General features: G+C 34.8%; 1 protein-coding gene across 1 annotated transcript in view; it reads right to left on the reverse strand.

Annotated features, from left to right (window-relative positions):
* The window catches only part of MCPH1 (microcephalin 1), a 135789-nt gene that overhangs the window by 103914 nt on the left and 13408 nt on the right, over positions 1–18467 (reverse strand). The window contains exons 8-9 of the mRNA XM_074581646.1: positions 16085–17107; positions 9652–9764 (exon numbers count right to left, since the gene is read on the reverse strand). Coding sequence (XP_074437747.1) covers positions 9652–9764; positions 16085–17107 — 1136 coding nt within the window. The remainder of the gene's footprint in view (positions 1–9651; positions 9765–16084; positions 17108–18467) is intronic.

An 18467-nucleotide genomic window follows, 5' to 3' on the forward strand; every position in this document is an offset into this window, starting at 1 on the left:
ACTCTGTAGCAAGGGACAGCTTTCACAGCATTCTGCAACTTCAAAGGACAGGTTTGTCTGGCTGTGATAATTAGCAAAACTAGAGACTGACTTTTTCTGGTAGGATGGACAAAGATTAAGGGGAGAGCAGATGCTCCTTCCCACCCCTTTGACTGCAACCAAAAATTTCAAAGTCAACAACATGACACAAAAAAAGCCAACAAGCATGATTACAATTTCTGCAAGCATAGGCAGCAGTGATTCCCATTCTGATGGGAAGCCCAAGCTTTTCCAGCAGGTACAAATTCGGGCTGGCTTCCCAGTCAGCATTGCTCAGGAAAGGAAGTAGCCAAGTTCTCAACTGTCTTTTCCTAGGAAAGTTTCACCTCTAGTCCATCCTCAGTGAAAGCTGAGGAGACAGAGAAGGAGAGACTGCCAATGTGACAGAAGTGAAGTTCAAGAAGTGGGATGCTAAGGGGAGGAGAACAAATCTAAACTTTGAAACAGCTAACAGAAAATGAAAGTTCAGGTGAAGGGAGGACACTCCCACACCCCAAAAAGGTCACAAGACAGGAGAAAGAGGAACAAGGGACATCATGGGGCAAAACTATGTTACAGAGAAAACTCATACATGGAAGCAGACACATTTTAAAGACTACACTAAGGCATAAATTGATTCTGTGATTAGCACCAAATAATGTCCAATGTCTACTCCCCTTCCCAAATGATCTGTGAGAAAGTCAGGCACAGGGGTTTTTTTCCCCATCTCTCACCTTCACCAAGGTTAACAAAAATAGTTTGTACCCTTCTGTGAATAATTTCAACAAAAAATTAAGCATGATATAGGAGTGACTCTATTTAATTTGTTCAGATGTTAAAAACTGTTTGTGCTTTCATAATGATCCAATGAAGTGAACCATTTCCTTGGACAGCTGACTTATGACTGACTAAAAGCACTTCATAAAGCTTCAGCTGAGATACCCTATGCCCTAACTGTGAGATAAAAACTAAGCCACAAGGGTAGTTGGCAACAGCTGAGTAGCTTCAGTGAAATTAATGGTTTGATTCTTAAGCCCTCGTCAGACATCCATTAAATTTTTTGTAACGGTGGTTGCCATCCTTCATGGAAGGTTCATTAGAAATGACATCTGCCTCAGCTACTTCATTGCAGACATCAGTGGCTCGGTTAAAACTGCTCATAATGGGTTACACATTGGACAGAACCAACTAAGGCACAAAGAGACACACTTCCATTGCACAGGCTATAGGGATGTAACCATTTTATGAGAGAAAGAACCATTTTGCATCACCCAACTGTTAAATACCGGGTTTGCACAATTAACATCGCGAGATTAATTTGGGTAGTTGAAGTCTTCTAGAGATTGTCAACTATACAGCAATGAGAGTGGAATTTCAAGTGAAGACACCCCTGATCACATTTGCAGCCCCCAAAAGTCAAGGTTGGATTTATGTTAGGTTTGTGTTAAGATACGAGACTGTAAACTTCAGTAAATACCCTGCTGATAAGATTGTAACCCACTTGTTTCAGATAGACAACAACCCGAGTTAAAGCTTTACTGCTCTCTAGATAATATGCTAAACAACTGAACAATACTTATTGAAGGCTTTGAGGTACAACAGCAATATTATGAAGTGTAGAATAATAATTAAAAAAACCCCAACCACCTTTTTTATTTAATTTTTAGGATCTTGAAGGATTATGAATGAATCATAATGCACACAATTCTTTCAAAGGAGATTTTTTTGGTTGTGTGTACTTATGATCAACATCCACTGTTTTCAGCATTTCTGATTCTTTATGCTAGTAGGAAGTTGTATATCTATTAAGGAGTAATGTGATGCAATATTTTTTCCTATTTAACTGAGTCCGTATTTATATTCCTGTACTACACAGACTTTGTGAGCTCAAAATTCAATTCAACAAAGATCACACCACTAATCCATAAAACATTTAATTTCAATGTAGAAAAGAATGGTGGTATTTGTTAAATTATTTAAAAAACATGTTAATAAAGACTTGTCAAATGCTGATGAAATGGAATTTATGAAGTCTTTTGTTCGGATTGATTTACAACAATTTTCAAGAGCTGTGAAGCTATCATTGAAAAAGCAGCTCCATCAATGAAAGGATTTCCGGCCTATAGAGTCATGCCAGATACCAGTAGGTTTATGTACAGTGTTCATTTTTCCAAGAGTTAAATTTCCCAAAAAAAGAGGATCTAACCAGCAGTTGCTTTTCCTCCTGGTGGTTTCTGGTGCCAAAAGGGAAAATAGTTTCAATTTTACACTGATTCTTTGCCAAACCAGCTGCAGTCCAGTGGACTGTTTGGTTTTCTGGCACGACAGTTATGACCTCAGTGTTTAACACTGTACTCCAAAACTAGAAAATAACTGTGATTTACCAATAGAGTTAAGTTACAGCACACACACACACACTTTCAGCAGTGAGGTATGGATGTCTCAAGCATGGACTGTATGCTCTCACTTCTTACACAATGCTTATGCACTGTTCCTCCCACACTCTGAGCCAGAAAGAGTTGCATCTGTATCTTGCACCCAACCCTCCCTTCCACCATCAAATCCAAGAATTCCATAGAGTTTTAAAGAAAAGTATGGAGATGGTATAGGCGTACTTCAAATAACTTAATGTCCTGGTTTGAGGTCCCAGGGACACTTCGCCTAAATCATGACACTTGGGATTCTAGGATTTTCTTCTCGGTGCATATCTCTATCTATTGTTCACCATGAATAGCTCTCGAGCAATTTCCTACTTGCCGAAAAGTAATAGTAAAAAATATGCTCTCACTTCACATAAGACCTCATAAATAGTCTCTGAACCAAAAGGCACCATACCTACCAATCTTCTGGAAAAAAAAACAAACAAACAACAAAACAAAACTAACAAAAAAACCAATAAAAAAAAACCCTACCAAAAACAAAACAGTGAATTTTTTTTTCTTAATTCTATGCATGCAAAACCCAAAACGCTCAATAAACTTAAGCCACTATTTCTTGAATAAGGTTCTCAAAAAGAACCAATATGTTAATCTGCTGACTGAACAGAAATTTAGTGACAATGTTTTTAATAAAAACTCGGGCAAATTCAACTCCTGGGTCTTAACTACCCTACCTGCTAAGATGACAAACTGCAAAGTCAACCACCTCCTATATCACTGTCCTGGGACACGTTTCTAGTGTTCCAAACAGCAACTTATACAAGAGTGTGAACAGCAGCTGCAAGTGTCCCTGGGACAACAGAAAACACCCTAAACTTGACTTGAGAGGAGGTTGTGCCTTTTGCCATAGGAAGGTACTGACTTGAAAACGCACTTTTTTCAAGTTAAGAAATAGACCATAGCACTTCAGCAGGTAGTCCAGCACAGCTAGCATGAAACCTATCATAAAGAGAATGATTTCAAGGGACCTAAGACCATGAATCAGCTCCCTAGGTCCATCTACAGGAGACTTTCCTGTCAGGAATGGTAGCATCCCTAAGTGGTGATAACAAAGCTGTCGCCATTAGGACATGGCACAAAGCATGCACTGTAAGGTGCAGCAGCAGATGCCAAGAGTATGCCTTGGCTTCTGTTCTGGAAGCCCTCAACTAGTTGTGGAAGAAGTGTGGGGGACAAATTCACTAGCTGGACAAAGTCCAGAACCAGAACTGCCTTGCAAAGGCTGAGCTAAAATACTCATGAGATTAAACATACCACAGGACTTCTAAAACTGTCTCAATCTATGGGATACAAAGGCGTCCTTTACAGTGCTACCCTCTGAAAAACTTAAGCATGACCAGTAAGTATTAAGTCACAGGCAGTATTTTGAGACTGTGGTTTTCAAATATTTACTAAGAATATTTTTCAGTGATTTTAGCTATCTCATTTTAGCCTTGCTGATACTCATTTTAGTTTTTCCTATACATCATTCTTAGAGCATTCAATATTTTTTAAATCCATTACGCCAATATGAAGTTCTTAGATTTTTTTCATTACTTAACTTTATACCAAAAGAAAGAAAAGCAGTATGTTATCAAATGAGTATCTGCATATTCCACTTATACAAAACAAATACTAACACTACTTATTGATATGACATTTTGTTCTCAAATGCTAATATTATTACAAAACCCGAACATTTGGAACACACAAATGACCACAGCTATATTCTGGATATAGCTATAGTGTAAGCTATGTCTTGCCAGCAAAAATAAAACTTTCTTGTTGGATTTCAATGTCCCATTCAGTGGCATATTTCAGGCACTCCAAGGAAGCAAATTTTCTGCAGTGATGTATAACATTAGATCCTTTGATCACTAGACACTTTCAAAGTTACTTCTCCCACAATGTGGTCTGCTCAAAAGCTTCTTTACTAACAACTTGTTTCTTCAACTTTATGTTGAGTCATCTAGATAACTACAGTTTAACAACAATCAGCTATTCAGTTGTTATCAGCTAGAGCTGGTCAGATACTTTCAGGATTACTTCACGTAAGATGAGACATCTTGTGAATAAGAAACATTCTAGGATCAAATCAGATATGCATAAAATCAAAGCACTAGACATTTGGTCAATACCATAAAAGTTAATTAACCATGCAAGCACTCTTACAATTTGTAGTTCCAATCACTCATCTCTACACTGAGAAGCAATCAATTTGAATAATTGTCAATGACCACCTCTTCACCACCCCCACTACATCAAGTATTTTCCCCAGACCATAAACGTTTACATACATCGTCCCAGTTTTGTCACTGTTAACTGTAAATAAACTTGCATGCTTCCACCTTGTATAATTCACACTAGTTTAACATTCATTTGCAGCTTGAAGTCAGTAACATTTCAAGTATCAGTGTTTAAAATATGTACCTATTCAAAGCAACTACAAAATCAAAATTGTAAGGAAAACATAAAAAGATGTTGTCCACTAAAGAGATACAATGTGTTTAAGACAATCTACAAATGCACATATCAAATATAGACATAAAGTTACTTTCTTGAATTTCTGGCAAGACACTTCATTCTTCATAGTTATGTATTTTTCAGGATATTAAAATTTGTTTTGCTATGAATAAAATATTTTCAAAAAGGATTTTGATAACAGGATCTAACAATGATCTGTTTCACACTAATTGTTCCACAGCATGAGGTTGGATTCTTTGTAAAATTTCCTCTTCTCTGAAAAATCTCTTAAATTCAGTGTTGATAACTTTACTTTCACACAAATCCAAGCGCTACAGAAACACAAGCCAAGATGAATCTGTTTAAAAACAAAACTGACAGAATTTCAGTTAAGTCCATACTGTCTTCTCTGTGAAAATACGGTTTTAATCATCCCTTATGATATTTAACTGTTTTTTTCCATGTTTGAAGAGTTTGTTCTATTCCCTTAGAAGACAGTATTTTAAAGGTTTTTTTTTATTTTAAAATTCATTCCAATTGCATTTCTCGTGATGTGATACTGTTAGATCCTTTAAAAGATATCTATCATGCCTCATATCCTTCTAAAAATATGAAACAACTTTTTAATGGAATAAAAATAGCAGTTAACTGGATATTCACAATGAGTCTTCCTCTGATCTATTTAAAGTACAAAATGTTTACATTAATAATATATGTAATAAGTGTTGTGATAAATGTAAACACTGTAACTAATTTGTTTGAACACATTTTTGGCTTTATGATTTTTAGCTATTTCCCTTCGTCCTCCCTATGCAAAGCAACAAAGAACTATTTACTTAATTCCATGGAATAATTAAAAAATGCATCACAATGCATAAGGGGTTTCTTTTATCCCTGCAATCTAGTATCATCAACTTAGATTTCTAGACCAGGGAAGCCACCTGCTGACATTCATAGGCATTAATCCACATTAATCCTTACCAGATTTGCATGAGAAGAATCTCGAACTATGCTCAGTTATGGGTTGTCACGTCTCAAACCCAAGCATTTCAAACCTATACGCCAGTTTTATAAATCTACCTTTATGTGCTGCATTTGAATATGTACAACACACCAAAACTCCTGGGGGTTTTTTTGGGTGGTTGTTTTTTTTTAAATCAAAAAAAGCTTGTTCCTGATGCCATTAAAAATTCCTGAAAAATCTTACTTATCTTCCCCCAACGTGCCTGCAGCTGCCATTATAAACTGCTCTGTCTTCATGGTTTTTGTTAGTTGGCAGTACAATTTTAGATAACTGATTAGAAGTCTACCATGTTAAGAGTACAATAAGCATCACCATATAAATAGCATAGATAAAGAATGAAAATATGAATACTTGTAATCTAAAATTGTGATATAGAAGTATCTGAACAAAGTCATTCTTGATTTTAACTTCAGCTAAAACAATATACAAGAAACTCAACCTGCATGAGGTTTTGAAGAAAACAAATGCATAACATAACAGCACAGCAGAGAAATACAGAATCTACAGCTTGATTTATATTAGATTAAAGAAATGACAAACAACAAATCAAAATAACCACAGAAGTACATAATGTTAACACTTATTCCTGGTCATATTTCCTACAGATATTTTTGTATGGCTTTTTAAAAAATGTACCATCACATATAGTGAACCCCAAATGATGATTCTATGATTCTAAATGCCTTCGGACATGCCTTCACTGGAGTGAACGAGTTATAATCGTAGTGTTCACTGCAGTGTACGCTGTAGTGAATGATTTATAAGTAAAGTACTCTAAAAAGTTTCAGTGCAGACATTGTATAGCAATTATATTCAGCAAACGTCTAAAATGTTTTTAAAGAGGTATTAGATTTGAAACTCCTTTTCTGTGAAAAAAAACCTAACTGCAATTTACTGCTTCCCAAATGAAGATTCAGACTTATAGCTAAGTAATGAATTTAACAGATTACATTTATAACAGATTCCCAGACCACCAACAATACGATCTGAAGCCTCATATTGGAATTATTCAGTACAAAACTGTATATACTCTACAATGACTATGATTTATAGGTTTGGGGTTTTTTGCTTTTTTGGTTGAGGTTTTTTTTTTCCATTTTTTTAGATATAAAAGATCTGGAGATTCACATAATCACATTTCTGGAAACATTAGTCCATTAAAATAGCTAGGAAATGCCCTTTCTTTTGCATTTGTATTTTTAACATTAATTTTAAGATTTAAATAAACATTAGAAAATTCTTCACAATATTATGATTCAGGGAAATAATTTTTAAAAATATTTGTGCTATTTCATAAACTTTTTGCTTTGGGCACAGGAAACAAACTAAATTTTACAACTTAGCTTCACTTTCACTTTGTCAAACATTAGCAAAATGTTGCAATATTCAAGCTGCAGCCATTGAAAAAAGCGTTTATTAAAAATTCGTCTGTTTGGTTGTTTTTAAAAAGCTTCAAGAATATATTGTGACTAGTAATAGAGAAGCTTTAAAACTTAATTCTTTACAAAAATTTAGATAATCAGTCTGATTTTGTTCAAAACAACATCCTCTTAAAATTGCTTCACTAAATTTCCTAGAGATCTCCAACATTGGCTTCATATATTTTGCATGTATGTATGCATACAAACAATAGAAAATAGACTTTAAAAAGACTTATTCATAAACATTTAATATATATTAACAGACAATTGCTCAAGGAAAAGATAAAGTAAAATTTTTCAGTGCAACTGAATTTTCTGGTTGCCAGACTGGTTAAATCACATAAAATCTTTATGTGACGTTCTTTTTATGTTTCAATCAATAAACCCCAACCCAACATTGTCTCTATGTGAATTTGCACAGCCAAACTGCTACTGGAAACCTTTAAACTATTAAAAAAAAAAAAAAAAGAAAAGCATTCATGACACGAAAGTATGCACTGCTATGTTATTGCCATTGGAGTCAAATTGTGTTATCAACAGGCTGAAACAGATGAAGGAAGCCGTCTCAAAACACTGAACGAGAATTTTCTCCGCCTACTACTTAGCTTTTGCTACTTAAACACCTCACAGGGCATGCTTTGGCAAGAGAAAGACATCACCTTTGACTGCAAGACCAGTATTTGGCCCCTGGTTTGAAAAAGGGGAACATTAAAAAAGAATTTCATATTGTTTTTTTGTTCCTCTTCAGTATGTAACAGTTATGTTGGGATCTTTTCTTAAGAGAAATGAAATAAAACCTGGCACTATTGTATAATGCTCTTGTAGCATAATTATACAGCAGAAGGAGTCAGTACCAACAAATCTGGTAAATCTCCAAGCACCGTTTCTGCGACAGCCTTAGGAAGAGCCATTGACTATGGATATACATTTAGCAGCTTTAGTCAGGTTTCTGTGGCAGGAAATGAAACTGTTCTGGATAAGTGCTTTAGCCTAAAAAGTAGACTTATAATGTTTCTACTCATAGATCTAGAGCGAAGTTGATTTATGCATGCTATATAATACTTACACTTATTGGTTATACAAATAAAATATATGTATATATTTAGGAAAAAAGTAAACAAATACTTAAGAAAAGTAACAAGCAGTAAGATGCGGGCAAGAAGTGAAATAATAATTTTAAGCCAGAGAAGATCACTGGTCCATGCAGATTAATATCCCACCTTCAGGATGTTTAAAAGGTTGAACAGCCTAGTGACTGCACCTGCTCAGAACTTCTACATATAAGAGGATCAAAATCTGTGATCAATCTCTCTGAAACTCCACGAATAGCTACCAAGAAAACACCTGCCTAATTTATTTCGTATAATTAATTACCCCAGACAACTTTTAGTGCTTTAGGACTTCCCATTCTCAAAATAATTCATTGCTCATTTTCATTGTATGACTTACTGATAAAAAGAACTATTTGTTGTCCTGATCACAGAATGACAGAATGGTAGGGGTTGGAAGGGACCTCTGGAGATCACCTAGTCCAACCCCCTGCCAGAGCAGGGTCACCCAGAGCAGGTTGCACAGGAACGCGTCCAGGCAGGTTTTGAATGTCTCCAGAGACGGAGACTCCACCACCTCTCTGGGCAGCCTGTTCCAGTGCTCTGCCACCCTCAGTCCAGTCCCCTAATCATCTTGGTAGCTCTCTGCTGCACCCTCTCCAGCAGTTCCCTGTCCTTCTTGAACCAGGGAGCCCAGAACTGGACACAGCACTCCAATCAGTTTTATATTCATTTTGAACAAAACTTTTAGAAAGGAAAAACATAATCCTCTCACCTATATTTTTGCATCCAAATTGTGCTCAAATAGTAAATTAAGAAATTTAGCTTTACTTGAACCTAAAAGAAAATACTGAATAAACCTTTATCCTGCAATCCTGCAGAAACATCCACTGGAGATGATCAACTATAAAACAAACAAACAAAACCCCCGTGTAGTAACTCCTCCAAAAAGGTTAGGCATGTTTTCAGGTTACTTCAGCGGCTTTTCAACTAAAACAGTTTAAGCAGGCTTACCAACCTCCTTTACAATGTCAACCCAGCACAACTCTACCACCCCAAGTTACCAGAAAGCTGAGTTCCATGGTTATACATATCATCTTTGAACACCATTCCCATAACATTTCAAGGAAAGTGAGATTCAGAAAAGTTTTTAAGTTGATAGTGCATAAAGAATGCATTTCATTTTTTGTACAAAGGCACTCAGTGATTTTTCACGAAAAAGAAAGAGCTTAACAAACAATATGTCCAATTAAACTGACCTTTTGGAGTCTTCTATTTTTTCTTAACCCCCCATTGCGCTTATTCTTTTGTTCATTAAAAACTTCGAGAGAGCCAGCAGTAACATGACACTCTGAAACTTCATTTTCATCACCTAGGAACCAAGTGTATTATAAATTTAGAAACTTGGAATGAAAAATGCAATCTTGTGAAATGAAACTGCCACCAATTATTTTATAACAGCACGTAGAGCTACGAACAATTAAGATACCTAAGTTAGTAATTTGTACCAGTTATTTTTCCATTGTATTTCAGTTATGGAAAAAAGAATGACATTCAAGCATCTGACTTCATCTTTCAGTAGGCTGATCTTGTAAATAAACTAGCTGTAGAACTCCCAATTTCCAATATTTTGAAAACCATACATTAACCACACGTACAGAATCAGCTAAATTGCTTTCTATTTATTACAACATTTGCAGTTTGTCTGAATACAGAGTTGTTTTGAGAGGTTGAAGCAGTAGTGGCTACATTTTTCCTTTCTTATTGAAATGTCAATGCTTTCAGTACACACTGCGTTTATCTCAAATGACATGAAGGTCTGAAACATGTTTTCAAACAGCACTTCGCAAGCAAATTTAGCAGGCTGTTAGCAGGCATGCAGTACATCAGTGTAATTATTTAGAAAAAGGCACCATCCAAAGAATGTACTCTAATTTGGCTGCCAAAAAGCTGTACTTTTCACCACCTATTTTGTGAATTAACATATATTTAATTCTTCAACACTGTCAGGATGGTTTTATAAGCACTAAATAATAAACTTCTTAATAATTTGATAAATTAGGCTGTATAAGAAGGAAAACTTTGATCTATCTTTTGATCAATGAAGTTTTAATTACCGAAAATTTAAGTAGATAATTTCTTTCAAATTTAATTTGATGGAGTCTACTTCAGAACATTCGTAAATTTTTCATTTCAAAGAAATGCATGAGACCAGTTAAAGTTTAATAATTAGTGGCCTAAAAATGAAAAGTGCCCTAAATTCAGCTCCTCCCAAATAAGCTGCTTCTGATTACTTTTGGAAAATACTGAAGGGTACTATCCATATTTACTAGTCTGACTGTATACATAACTAAGAATAATTTGTTTTTCCTGTCAGTTACTTGAACTCTTAATCCTTGAGATGACAGATCAACAACAAAAAAAATTCCAGCACAACAAATGATGACTGATTTTCCATTACCGATTACTTTTAAAAAATTTTAAAATTATAGCCTGTAAACTAGTCAAAATTTCATCACTTCTTCACACTAAAGTTGCAAGTTTCATGCTAAATTACACAATGGTACTGTAATTTTTGTGCAATACAAGTAAACCTGGCTTTCAGGTAAAATCATTAACTTAAATGCAATATTTAAACACAAAGTGTCATTTAACAAAGGGAGAACTAATTACTTAACTATGTTGATTTTATTTGGTATTGCACCAACGCTCATCATCTTCAACCACAGAGCAAGACTGATGGCAAGTGGAAGAGGAGAAAAGATCTTGCCACACAATAGAAAAAAAGCTAAGAAATTTAAATTTAACTCTTTTTACTTGGAAAAAAAGATTATTTTAAACATGTATTTTGAATCTTAAAAACAAAATCCATGACAGGACTGCAAAGGATGCCAGGAGATCGTCAACTCCATTGCTTTACCCCTAGCAGATGGGGGTAAAGCAACGTACGCGTCCCTTAGCTTCCAGTAAGTCAGTTCAGTCACTGTAAAAGGATGATCTACTGTTTCGGGTTTTTCTGGAGAGGTGGCTTGGCAGGCGCAGTAAGAAGTGGTGCAATGTTGCTTTTGCCGCTCATGATCCAAAGGCTCAAGCTCCGCAATTAAAGTCTCCGCTCCACTCGCAAGTAAAGTCTCAAGAGGTGTATGCTCCGAGCTCTTTCCAGTTAGGGTTCACTCTCATTGGTTCCTCATATTTACAGGAAAGCAGGAACAGGGCATGACATCCGTCATCTCTGATTATCAAATTGGGGATCTTATGTATTACATAAATAAGGACTATTCTTTGCAATCCCCTTCCTACTTCTTTCTCCTGACTATCAGGACTTCTCAAGCACTTGCCAGCTTTTCCATCCTGTAGGTCTCAAGCTTCACTGTCTATTGTATTTTTCCTCACGATTGCTTCGTTTTAAAGCAGTTGCTCAGGCACAAGTAAGGAAAAGCTACCAAAGATGAAAAATCCTAGGGTATTTCAGATAAAGTCAACAAAACTTTTTGAAGCAACTCCACCCACTGTTAGTTATCCCTAAATTTAGCTCAAATACGAAGGTAACTCATGCCACTGTGGTCCATTAGAGCCCCTAAATTATTTTCTAAAGCATTGCTTAATGACCAGTATCAATCAACAATCCTGATAGCCCCCTGAAGTATTATAACAAATTAGAGCGACTTTAATTTGCAATTTAAGCTGCTACTTATTCATGATCATTTATCATCAGTGAGAAGTTTTGAACCAGAATACTATCTTCAAAATTCCATTTGATATTTCCTTTGCGTTAAAAAGCAATGCAATGATTAGGCACTATGAACGAGTTTTGTTCAACCATATTAATCGTGTCTAATAAAAATTTTATCTATAGTGTTCCACTTTAAGAATATCATAATGAAGTGTCACTGAAATTAAGCCATATCATATCTACTATTTTGTACTTATCCACAGTTTTTTACCCCAACAATCAAGAAAGTAAGTTTGAATTTGTCATGATTAGTAATCCTTCAGGTATGTATGGACAGAATATTTAATAACTTGTGGCGTTATTATTATTATTGTAGTTATTATTCCAGCATGGGCAAATACCAAGTTTTTGCTATTCAGAACACAATTTCCTCAAGTATTCTGAAAGCTTCTGTGCTCACCAGATTTTCAAAGAGAACCTGTTAATGCTTTAGAACAATTTTACCTAATTAGTTCTACACTCTAGGACAAGTGTCATCAGGCTTTGTAAATTTGACTACATCAAAATAATCCTCAACCTGTTCCTCTGTTCAGAAAAATGTGTCCTCTTTTGTTTTAATAATTAGTTACAATTAATTTTTTTTTTTGAAGATAAACAAAACAAGGAAGAAACAGTTTTCTTCTTTATTCCTCATTTATTTTTTAAAAAGACATAATAACATTTCAATAGAGGACATCATATTTATAGTGAGCTTGTCTTCTTCCAAAACTGAAGAAAAAAAAAAAGGCACATCAAATCTAAGGAAGTTTTCACATGTATGTTTTTAAAGACATAAACAGTATTTAAGCAGCATTAAACACCTAGCACCTCAGGTAAAACTCATTCATCTAAACTGAACTTAATTATTTTTGCACCAAATAACAGAATGATATTCCAAATTCCCCATCTTAACATTTAACGACATTCGTTACACTCCAGTGGGTCTTAGTTTATGTCTTTTGACCAAATAAGATAGTATTTGCCTCCCACATTCACCTTAAATACCTAAAATTCATTTAGCTCAGCCTTAAGTTCATTTTTAAGACTGGAAGTAATACTAAGTCCGAGTTCAAATTTCTAAATGATTTTAGGATGATAAAACCTTACAAGAGCGTACTCTTGCATTCATTGCCCAATATTACTTATTGTTTTACCTTTCAGACAAAAAGTCACAGGAATTCATCAAATCTGAGCAAGTAGTGGCATTCTAAACCATGTGGTTCAAATGCCAACTTACCCTACCATCAGTCCTACTAAAAAAGTTGTAAGCCGATTGCTTTACTTTCAAATGTAGTCAATTTACAACATCAATGGCAAAGAAGTTCTTAGACTCTTCTAGTAACGTAGATCAATAACTTTTACAAAAGACAGTATTATTGCATTTCCACAACCTTACACTCATGATAGAGAAAAGCCACCATTTTCCCCACTTTGTAACTGCTAAAAATTTAGACATTGACACAAAAAACCCAGTTACACAGCACTTATTGATTAGAGAGCACTGAAATTTAACAGGTATGGCCGGTTTAATCAGAAGGGCATAAAATTTATTTCATCTCCAGAAACAAAGCTGAAAAAGAAAAAGTGAATCTGAATAGGAGAGCGTCTTTTAATAGTCTTATAAAGCCTAATTAATTTCAACTCTTGTATCTGTGACAGTTCTCTACTTGATTCATGACTTGGAGTAAGATGAAAATAAGTAGCTATGTTTATGCCTGTGCTGGGCAATTGGGCAACCTTGAGTATACCCTACAAAGGGCCTTGAAGTTTGCTACAACATAAACATTAGTATTTGAAAAGTTAGTTTCAGATTAGCCTGCATATTACACTTCTACTTTAAATTCAAACGTTCCAAGTAGTCTGTGGAGAGAAAGCTTATCTAATCCTACTTCTTGTCATTAAAGACACTGGGTAAGAGTGCCACTGACCTAAAATGACTAGGAAAAAAATGGGCAAGAAAAATATTTGATATTTAAAATATATACAGATATAATTAAATTTTATATGGATACTTGATTATTCCTAACTGTATATATGTGATGAGTGAAAAGAATTATTTAGCTTTTAAAAATATTATGCCATATTTACCAGTTTTCAAATCACATACAACATACAGAAAACCAGCAATTTACTATTTATTTACTAATTAACAGGGACAACAAATAACTTACATTCAAGCAAAGAAAAAAGGAAATATTAAACCTATATTTAATAAAAATCAATTATGCCATCATACAGTGTCACAGTAGTAAGTTTAAAACAAGATTTCCATTTCTTTCCACAGAACCTGCATTATCAGGGAAAAATACAACTCATCTTTCATTATTGACTCCCTCCAGTTTTAAGTGAGCTCATTTGAGCTGGGAAACTTCAGGTTCTACTTGAATACACAATAGATGCACAAAGCAGAATACATTATACTTGGGAAAATGGCCATCACTGATATATCACAAATACTATTAAAAACACTAGAAATACAAATTGAGACTTACAGAAGTTCATAAGAAAAAGAATAAAAAGTATAAACACTGGATAACTTTTGTTTGATGAATACTGTTCCCTTTTCCTCTCCTCCAAAATCTGTTATCTTAAACAAGTTGTCCAGTAAGAAAATAAAAACATAACATGCTAGAACATTGATCATGATTTAATCATTAGAATTTAAAAGTTAGAATTAACTCTAAAATTAACTGGCATACCTAAGTTTAAAAGTACTAAACATTTTCTCCTTCCCTTTTTGTTTCCATGATTGTTTAATGAAAAACAGACTGTTCTTTGACATTAAGAAATACATAATTTAAGGATCATCTTCTAGTGCATTGCCACATGGCAAAACACACATACAGTGGGTACATACATTTATAGGTGTACATTTATTCTTGTATAACATACACCGGCATCAACTTTTTTTTTTTACTGTCTTATAATGATGCACTTGAGGTATTAAAATACAGATGTGGTGAACGCAAACTAGCAGCTCGCAGTTCAGCAACTTATTACCCACAGGTATAGTCACAGTCGGCATTCAGCAGTTCCCCTGGATGATTTCATAAGTCTGATACCAAGTTTGTTGAGCCCTTTAAGTTAATAATTAATTTTATATAATTCATTCTTGCAGTGCTGCAGAATTTTCTAGGGAAAACAAATGACTAAAACATACAATTATAATTACAAATATTTAACCCTATGTAAAGCTTGACAAACAGAGCTGAAAATATCAAAATCTGAAAGTGATTACCCCAATGCAAGTTAGGAACATTTTTCAGGAAAGTTCTAGTATACATTTACATTGAAATAAGCCAACATGAAAACGCTCAAATATAAAAAATACTCTTAAAATTATTTTTAAAAACTAAGATCAGTCCAATATAAAAAAGCGATGTTGAAAAAGATGCTTACATTGCAACTCTTCCACATGCCCTCAAATGTCTTAATCTTCATCATAGCACAAGTTCGAAATTGCTAACTCAAATATTTTTTGCACTATGGATTTTATGCCCTTAACTGCAATTAATCTAAAGCAGCAGTTTTAATTTGTGAAATAAAAATAATTTGAACAAGGGGCCCTATGATGAGGAGTTACTTATAAACAATTAAATGTTATGATGCTCTTGTAAAAACAGATAGACCTGGGTTTCTTGAACAGATTTTGAAGAACAGCATAAAGTTTACAGAATACCAAGCACTGGGGGAAAGGAAGGCTCACATTACTTTTGTGGCATTTTGCGAGCAGTTTCCTTATCTCTTGTGACTTCTTTGTGTTTGTAATATACGGGAAAACAAATGGGTGTTCTTTTAGATCCTATGCACTCATTTATTTTACTCAAAAATGAAGTCTGTACTGCAGCATTCTCTTCTTTTGGTGTAATTCTGCAATATTTTTCCCTTGGGAATGTCAGTTCATTTTGCAATTTAGTTGCATGAGTATATCTAATGCAGTATGATATCTTTTCATTTTCCAGCTCTATGTAGCGACTTACCAGTAGTATGAGTACAGTAATTCACATTGGTTCTGTAGGATTTCTCATGAGCATTCTGAAACATCCTATTCACATCATCAGAATCTAGAGCTTCTGCAGTGTCAGCTTTTTTATCACCTGATATACAATTTAATGGCACATTTCCAGGAAGTTCAGCTGGTTTGAAGTTTGTCTTTACTGGAATAACATTGGCTGAAATAGACTTTTTCCTACTTTTCTTGGAAGAATTACGTGGCTTACAGAAGCTCGCATCAAGTGAGTCTATGCTTGTAAAAGTCTTTTTGCAAGAAACTTCAGGAGGATTTGGTGATTCCTTTGGTATTTGTACCTCTACTTCCTTTTCATTCAAATTAGATGATGAAAAGAAGTCTTCATAAGAAGCCTCTTCAGCACAAAAAGACTTGCTATATGTAGTAATTGCTTGCAAGAACTCTTTAGACCCTGATGCACCCAATTCTGAGGTAGGCAGTTTCAAACTAGGTAGTGTCTGTAGCTTCTTCCTCTTCTTGTCTCCAAGAACACAAGCATTTTTGTCAACAGGGAAGCTTCTATCCAATGAACATGTATTTAAGTCTTCACTATTCATAGGTGAACTAGAGAGACCATCAATCAAAGAAGGAACGATACTTAACTTGACTATTTTTTTGGAAGGAGTACTATGACCCAAGCCCTTGATTTGGAGAAGAGAGCTTTCATTTGCAACTGAAGTAGTCATGCTATTTTCATCCTTCTGATTTTTCTTTGGAAACTTTTTTAGATCTTTCTTTTCTGAGGACAATTTATCAACCAAAGCGCACTGCAAAATTTGTTCCCTTCTTAAGCTTCTTCTGCTATGTTGTTTTGGTGTTAAGCTCTTCTGCTCATAGCTATGTGAGACAGAATTCACTGATGCACTCATGGATACATGAATATCAGGCCAAGTATCACAGGTGTGTTTTACTACCTCTGTTTTCTGTCTCTTTAATTTATCAGTTCCCCAAAGATAATCATAACTTGAGTTCAAGCAGTCTTCCATTTGTTCTCCTGCAACATATGAGAAGTGGCAATATAAATGTATTTAACAAAACAGGAAGAGTATCAATTTCTTAGTAAAATACACATGATATTACTAAAAGAAGAAAGCAAGGTTTTAGCCACTCCTCTGGATATTTTATGGCAAGTAATCAAAACTAAACAGAAAGCGGATTAGAAACAAAGCACATTCTATATTGACAAGATGCTACAATAGCTTTAGCTGTTGTATCTTCTTATGTGGTAATAAGTACCCATGATATCTGTTCTGCTTTCTTGAAACAAAGCAGCAGAGCAACGCCCTTTTACATCTATGGAGAAAAGCAGCAAGATTTTACATTGATAAAGCTAGCTGTAGCAATACCGGAAACTCAATAACCATTGTCACTACCACAGCATTACCAACACCTTGTAGCTTTTGCAGTTAAGACCAAATTAAATACAACATCACAGTATCATACCACATACATCAACACAATGTATTAAAAATAATTACAATGTAGAAAAATATATCATTTCTTGTAGCTATTTGTATGAGATGTTTTTGGGGGTAGTGATACACCGAATCTATTCAAAACTCTTCACAATAAATTCCACTGAAACAGGCTAGCATCTCTGATTATTTGGAATCCATTTTTTTTTTTAAATCTTGTTGTCCTACGACCTGATTATTGCAATAGACGCTTTTGTTTAAATACACAGTGACTGCAAAGTTTCAGCAATACTCCTTCTGTAAGCGCTCCTGTTGGTTTGGGGGGAAGTCTTGATCTTATTTTTTTTACAAAATATAAATAATATTTTTAAACATATGGTGTAGCTAGCTAAATTAAGAAAAATAAAATACATGGAGATAAAAGGAGAAGTTTCACATGACCTGATCAGACTCCCATATTGACAACTGGAAGTCTTAACTTTGATCCTCAAATTAAACTGAATTCTTGAACTTTTTAAACTATTATTAACCAGCACACTCTCATGTATCTCACAAGAACAAACAAAACGGCTACTGTCACAGAGCAGAGACCAAAACTACGCTGAATATTGTCATAGGATGTGGAGGTCTGTTCTTAATGTAAAATTAAATTTCTCAGTTGTAATACTTGAGGGACATACTCAAGGTAAAGCTCTCAAGTCACGATGTTCAACCTCATCAGCACACAACTAATTTATCAAAATAAAAGTTTGTTGGCATAGCTATGCTACTTCCAGTATTATGCTACTACTCCTCGCTAACACTGCATGAAGACGTACCAAGGTGTCTCAGGCTACAAGATGCCACCCCTGTTCTCATGTAAGCCATCATGACAGAATTCCTGTCTGATGTCAACAAAATACAACACTTGAAAAGAGCACGAGGTACAGCTTACTGTTG

The sequence above is a fragment of the Larus michahellis genome, chromosome 3, assembly GCF_964199755.1.
Source record: "Larus michahellis chromosome 3, bLarMic1.1, whole genome shotgun sequence".
Classification (NCBI taxonomy): Eukaryota; Metazoa; Chordata; class Aves; order Charadriiformes; family Laridae; genus Larus; species Larus michahellis.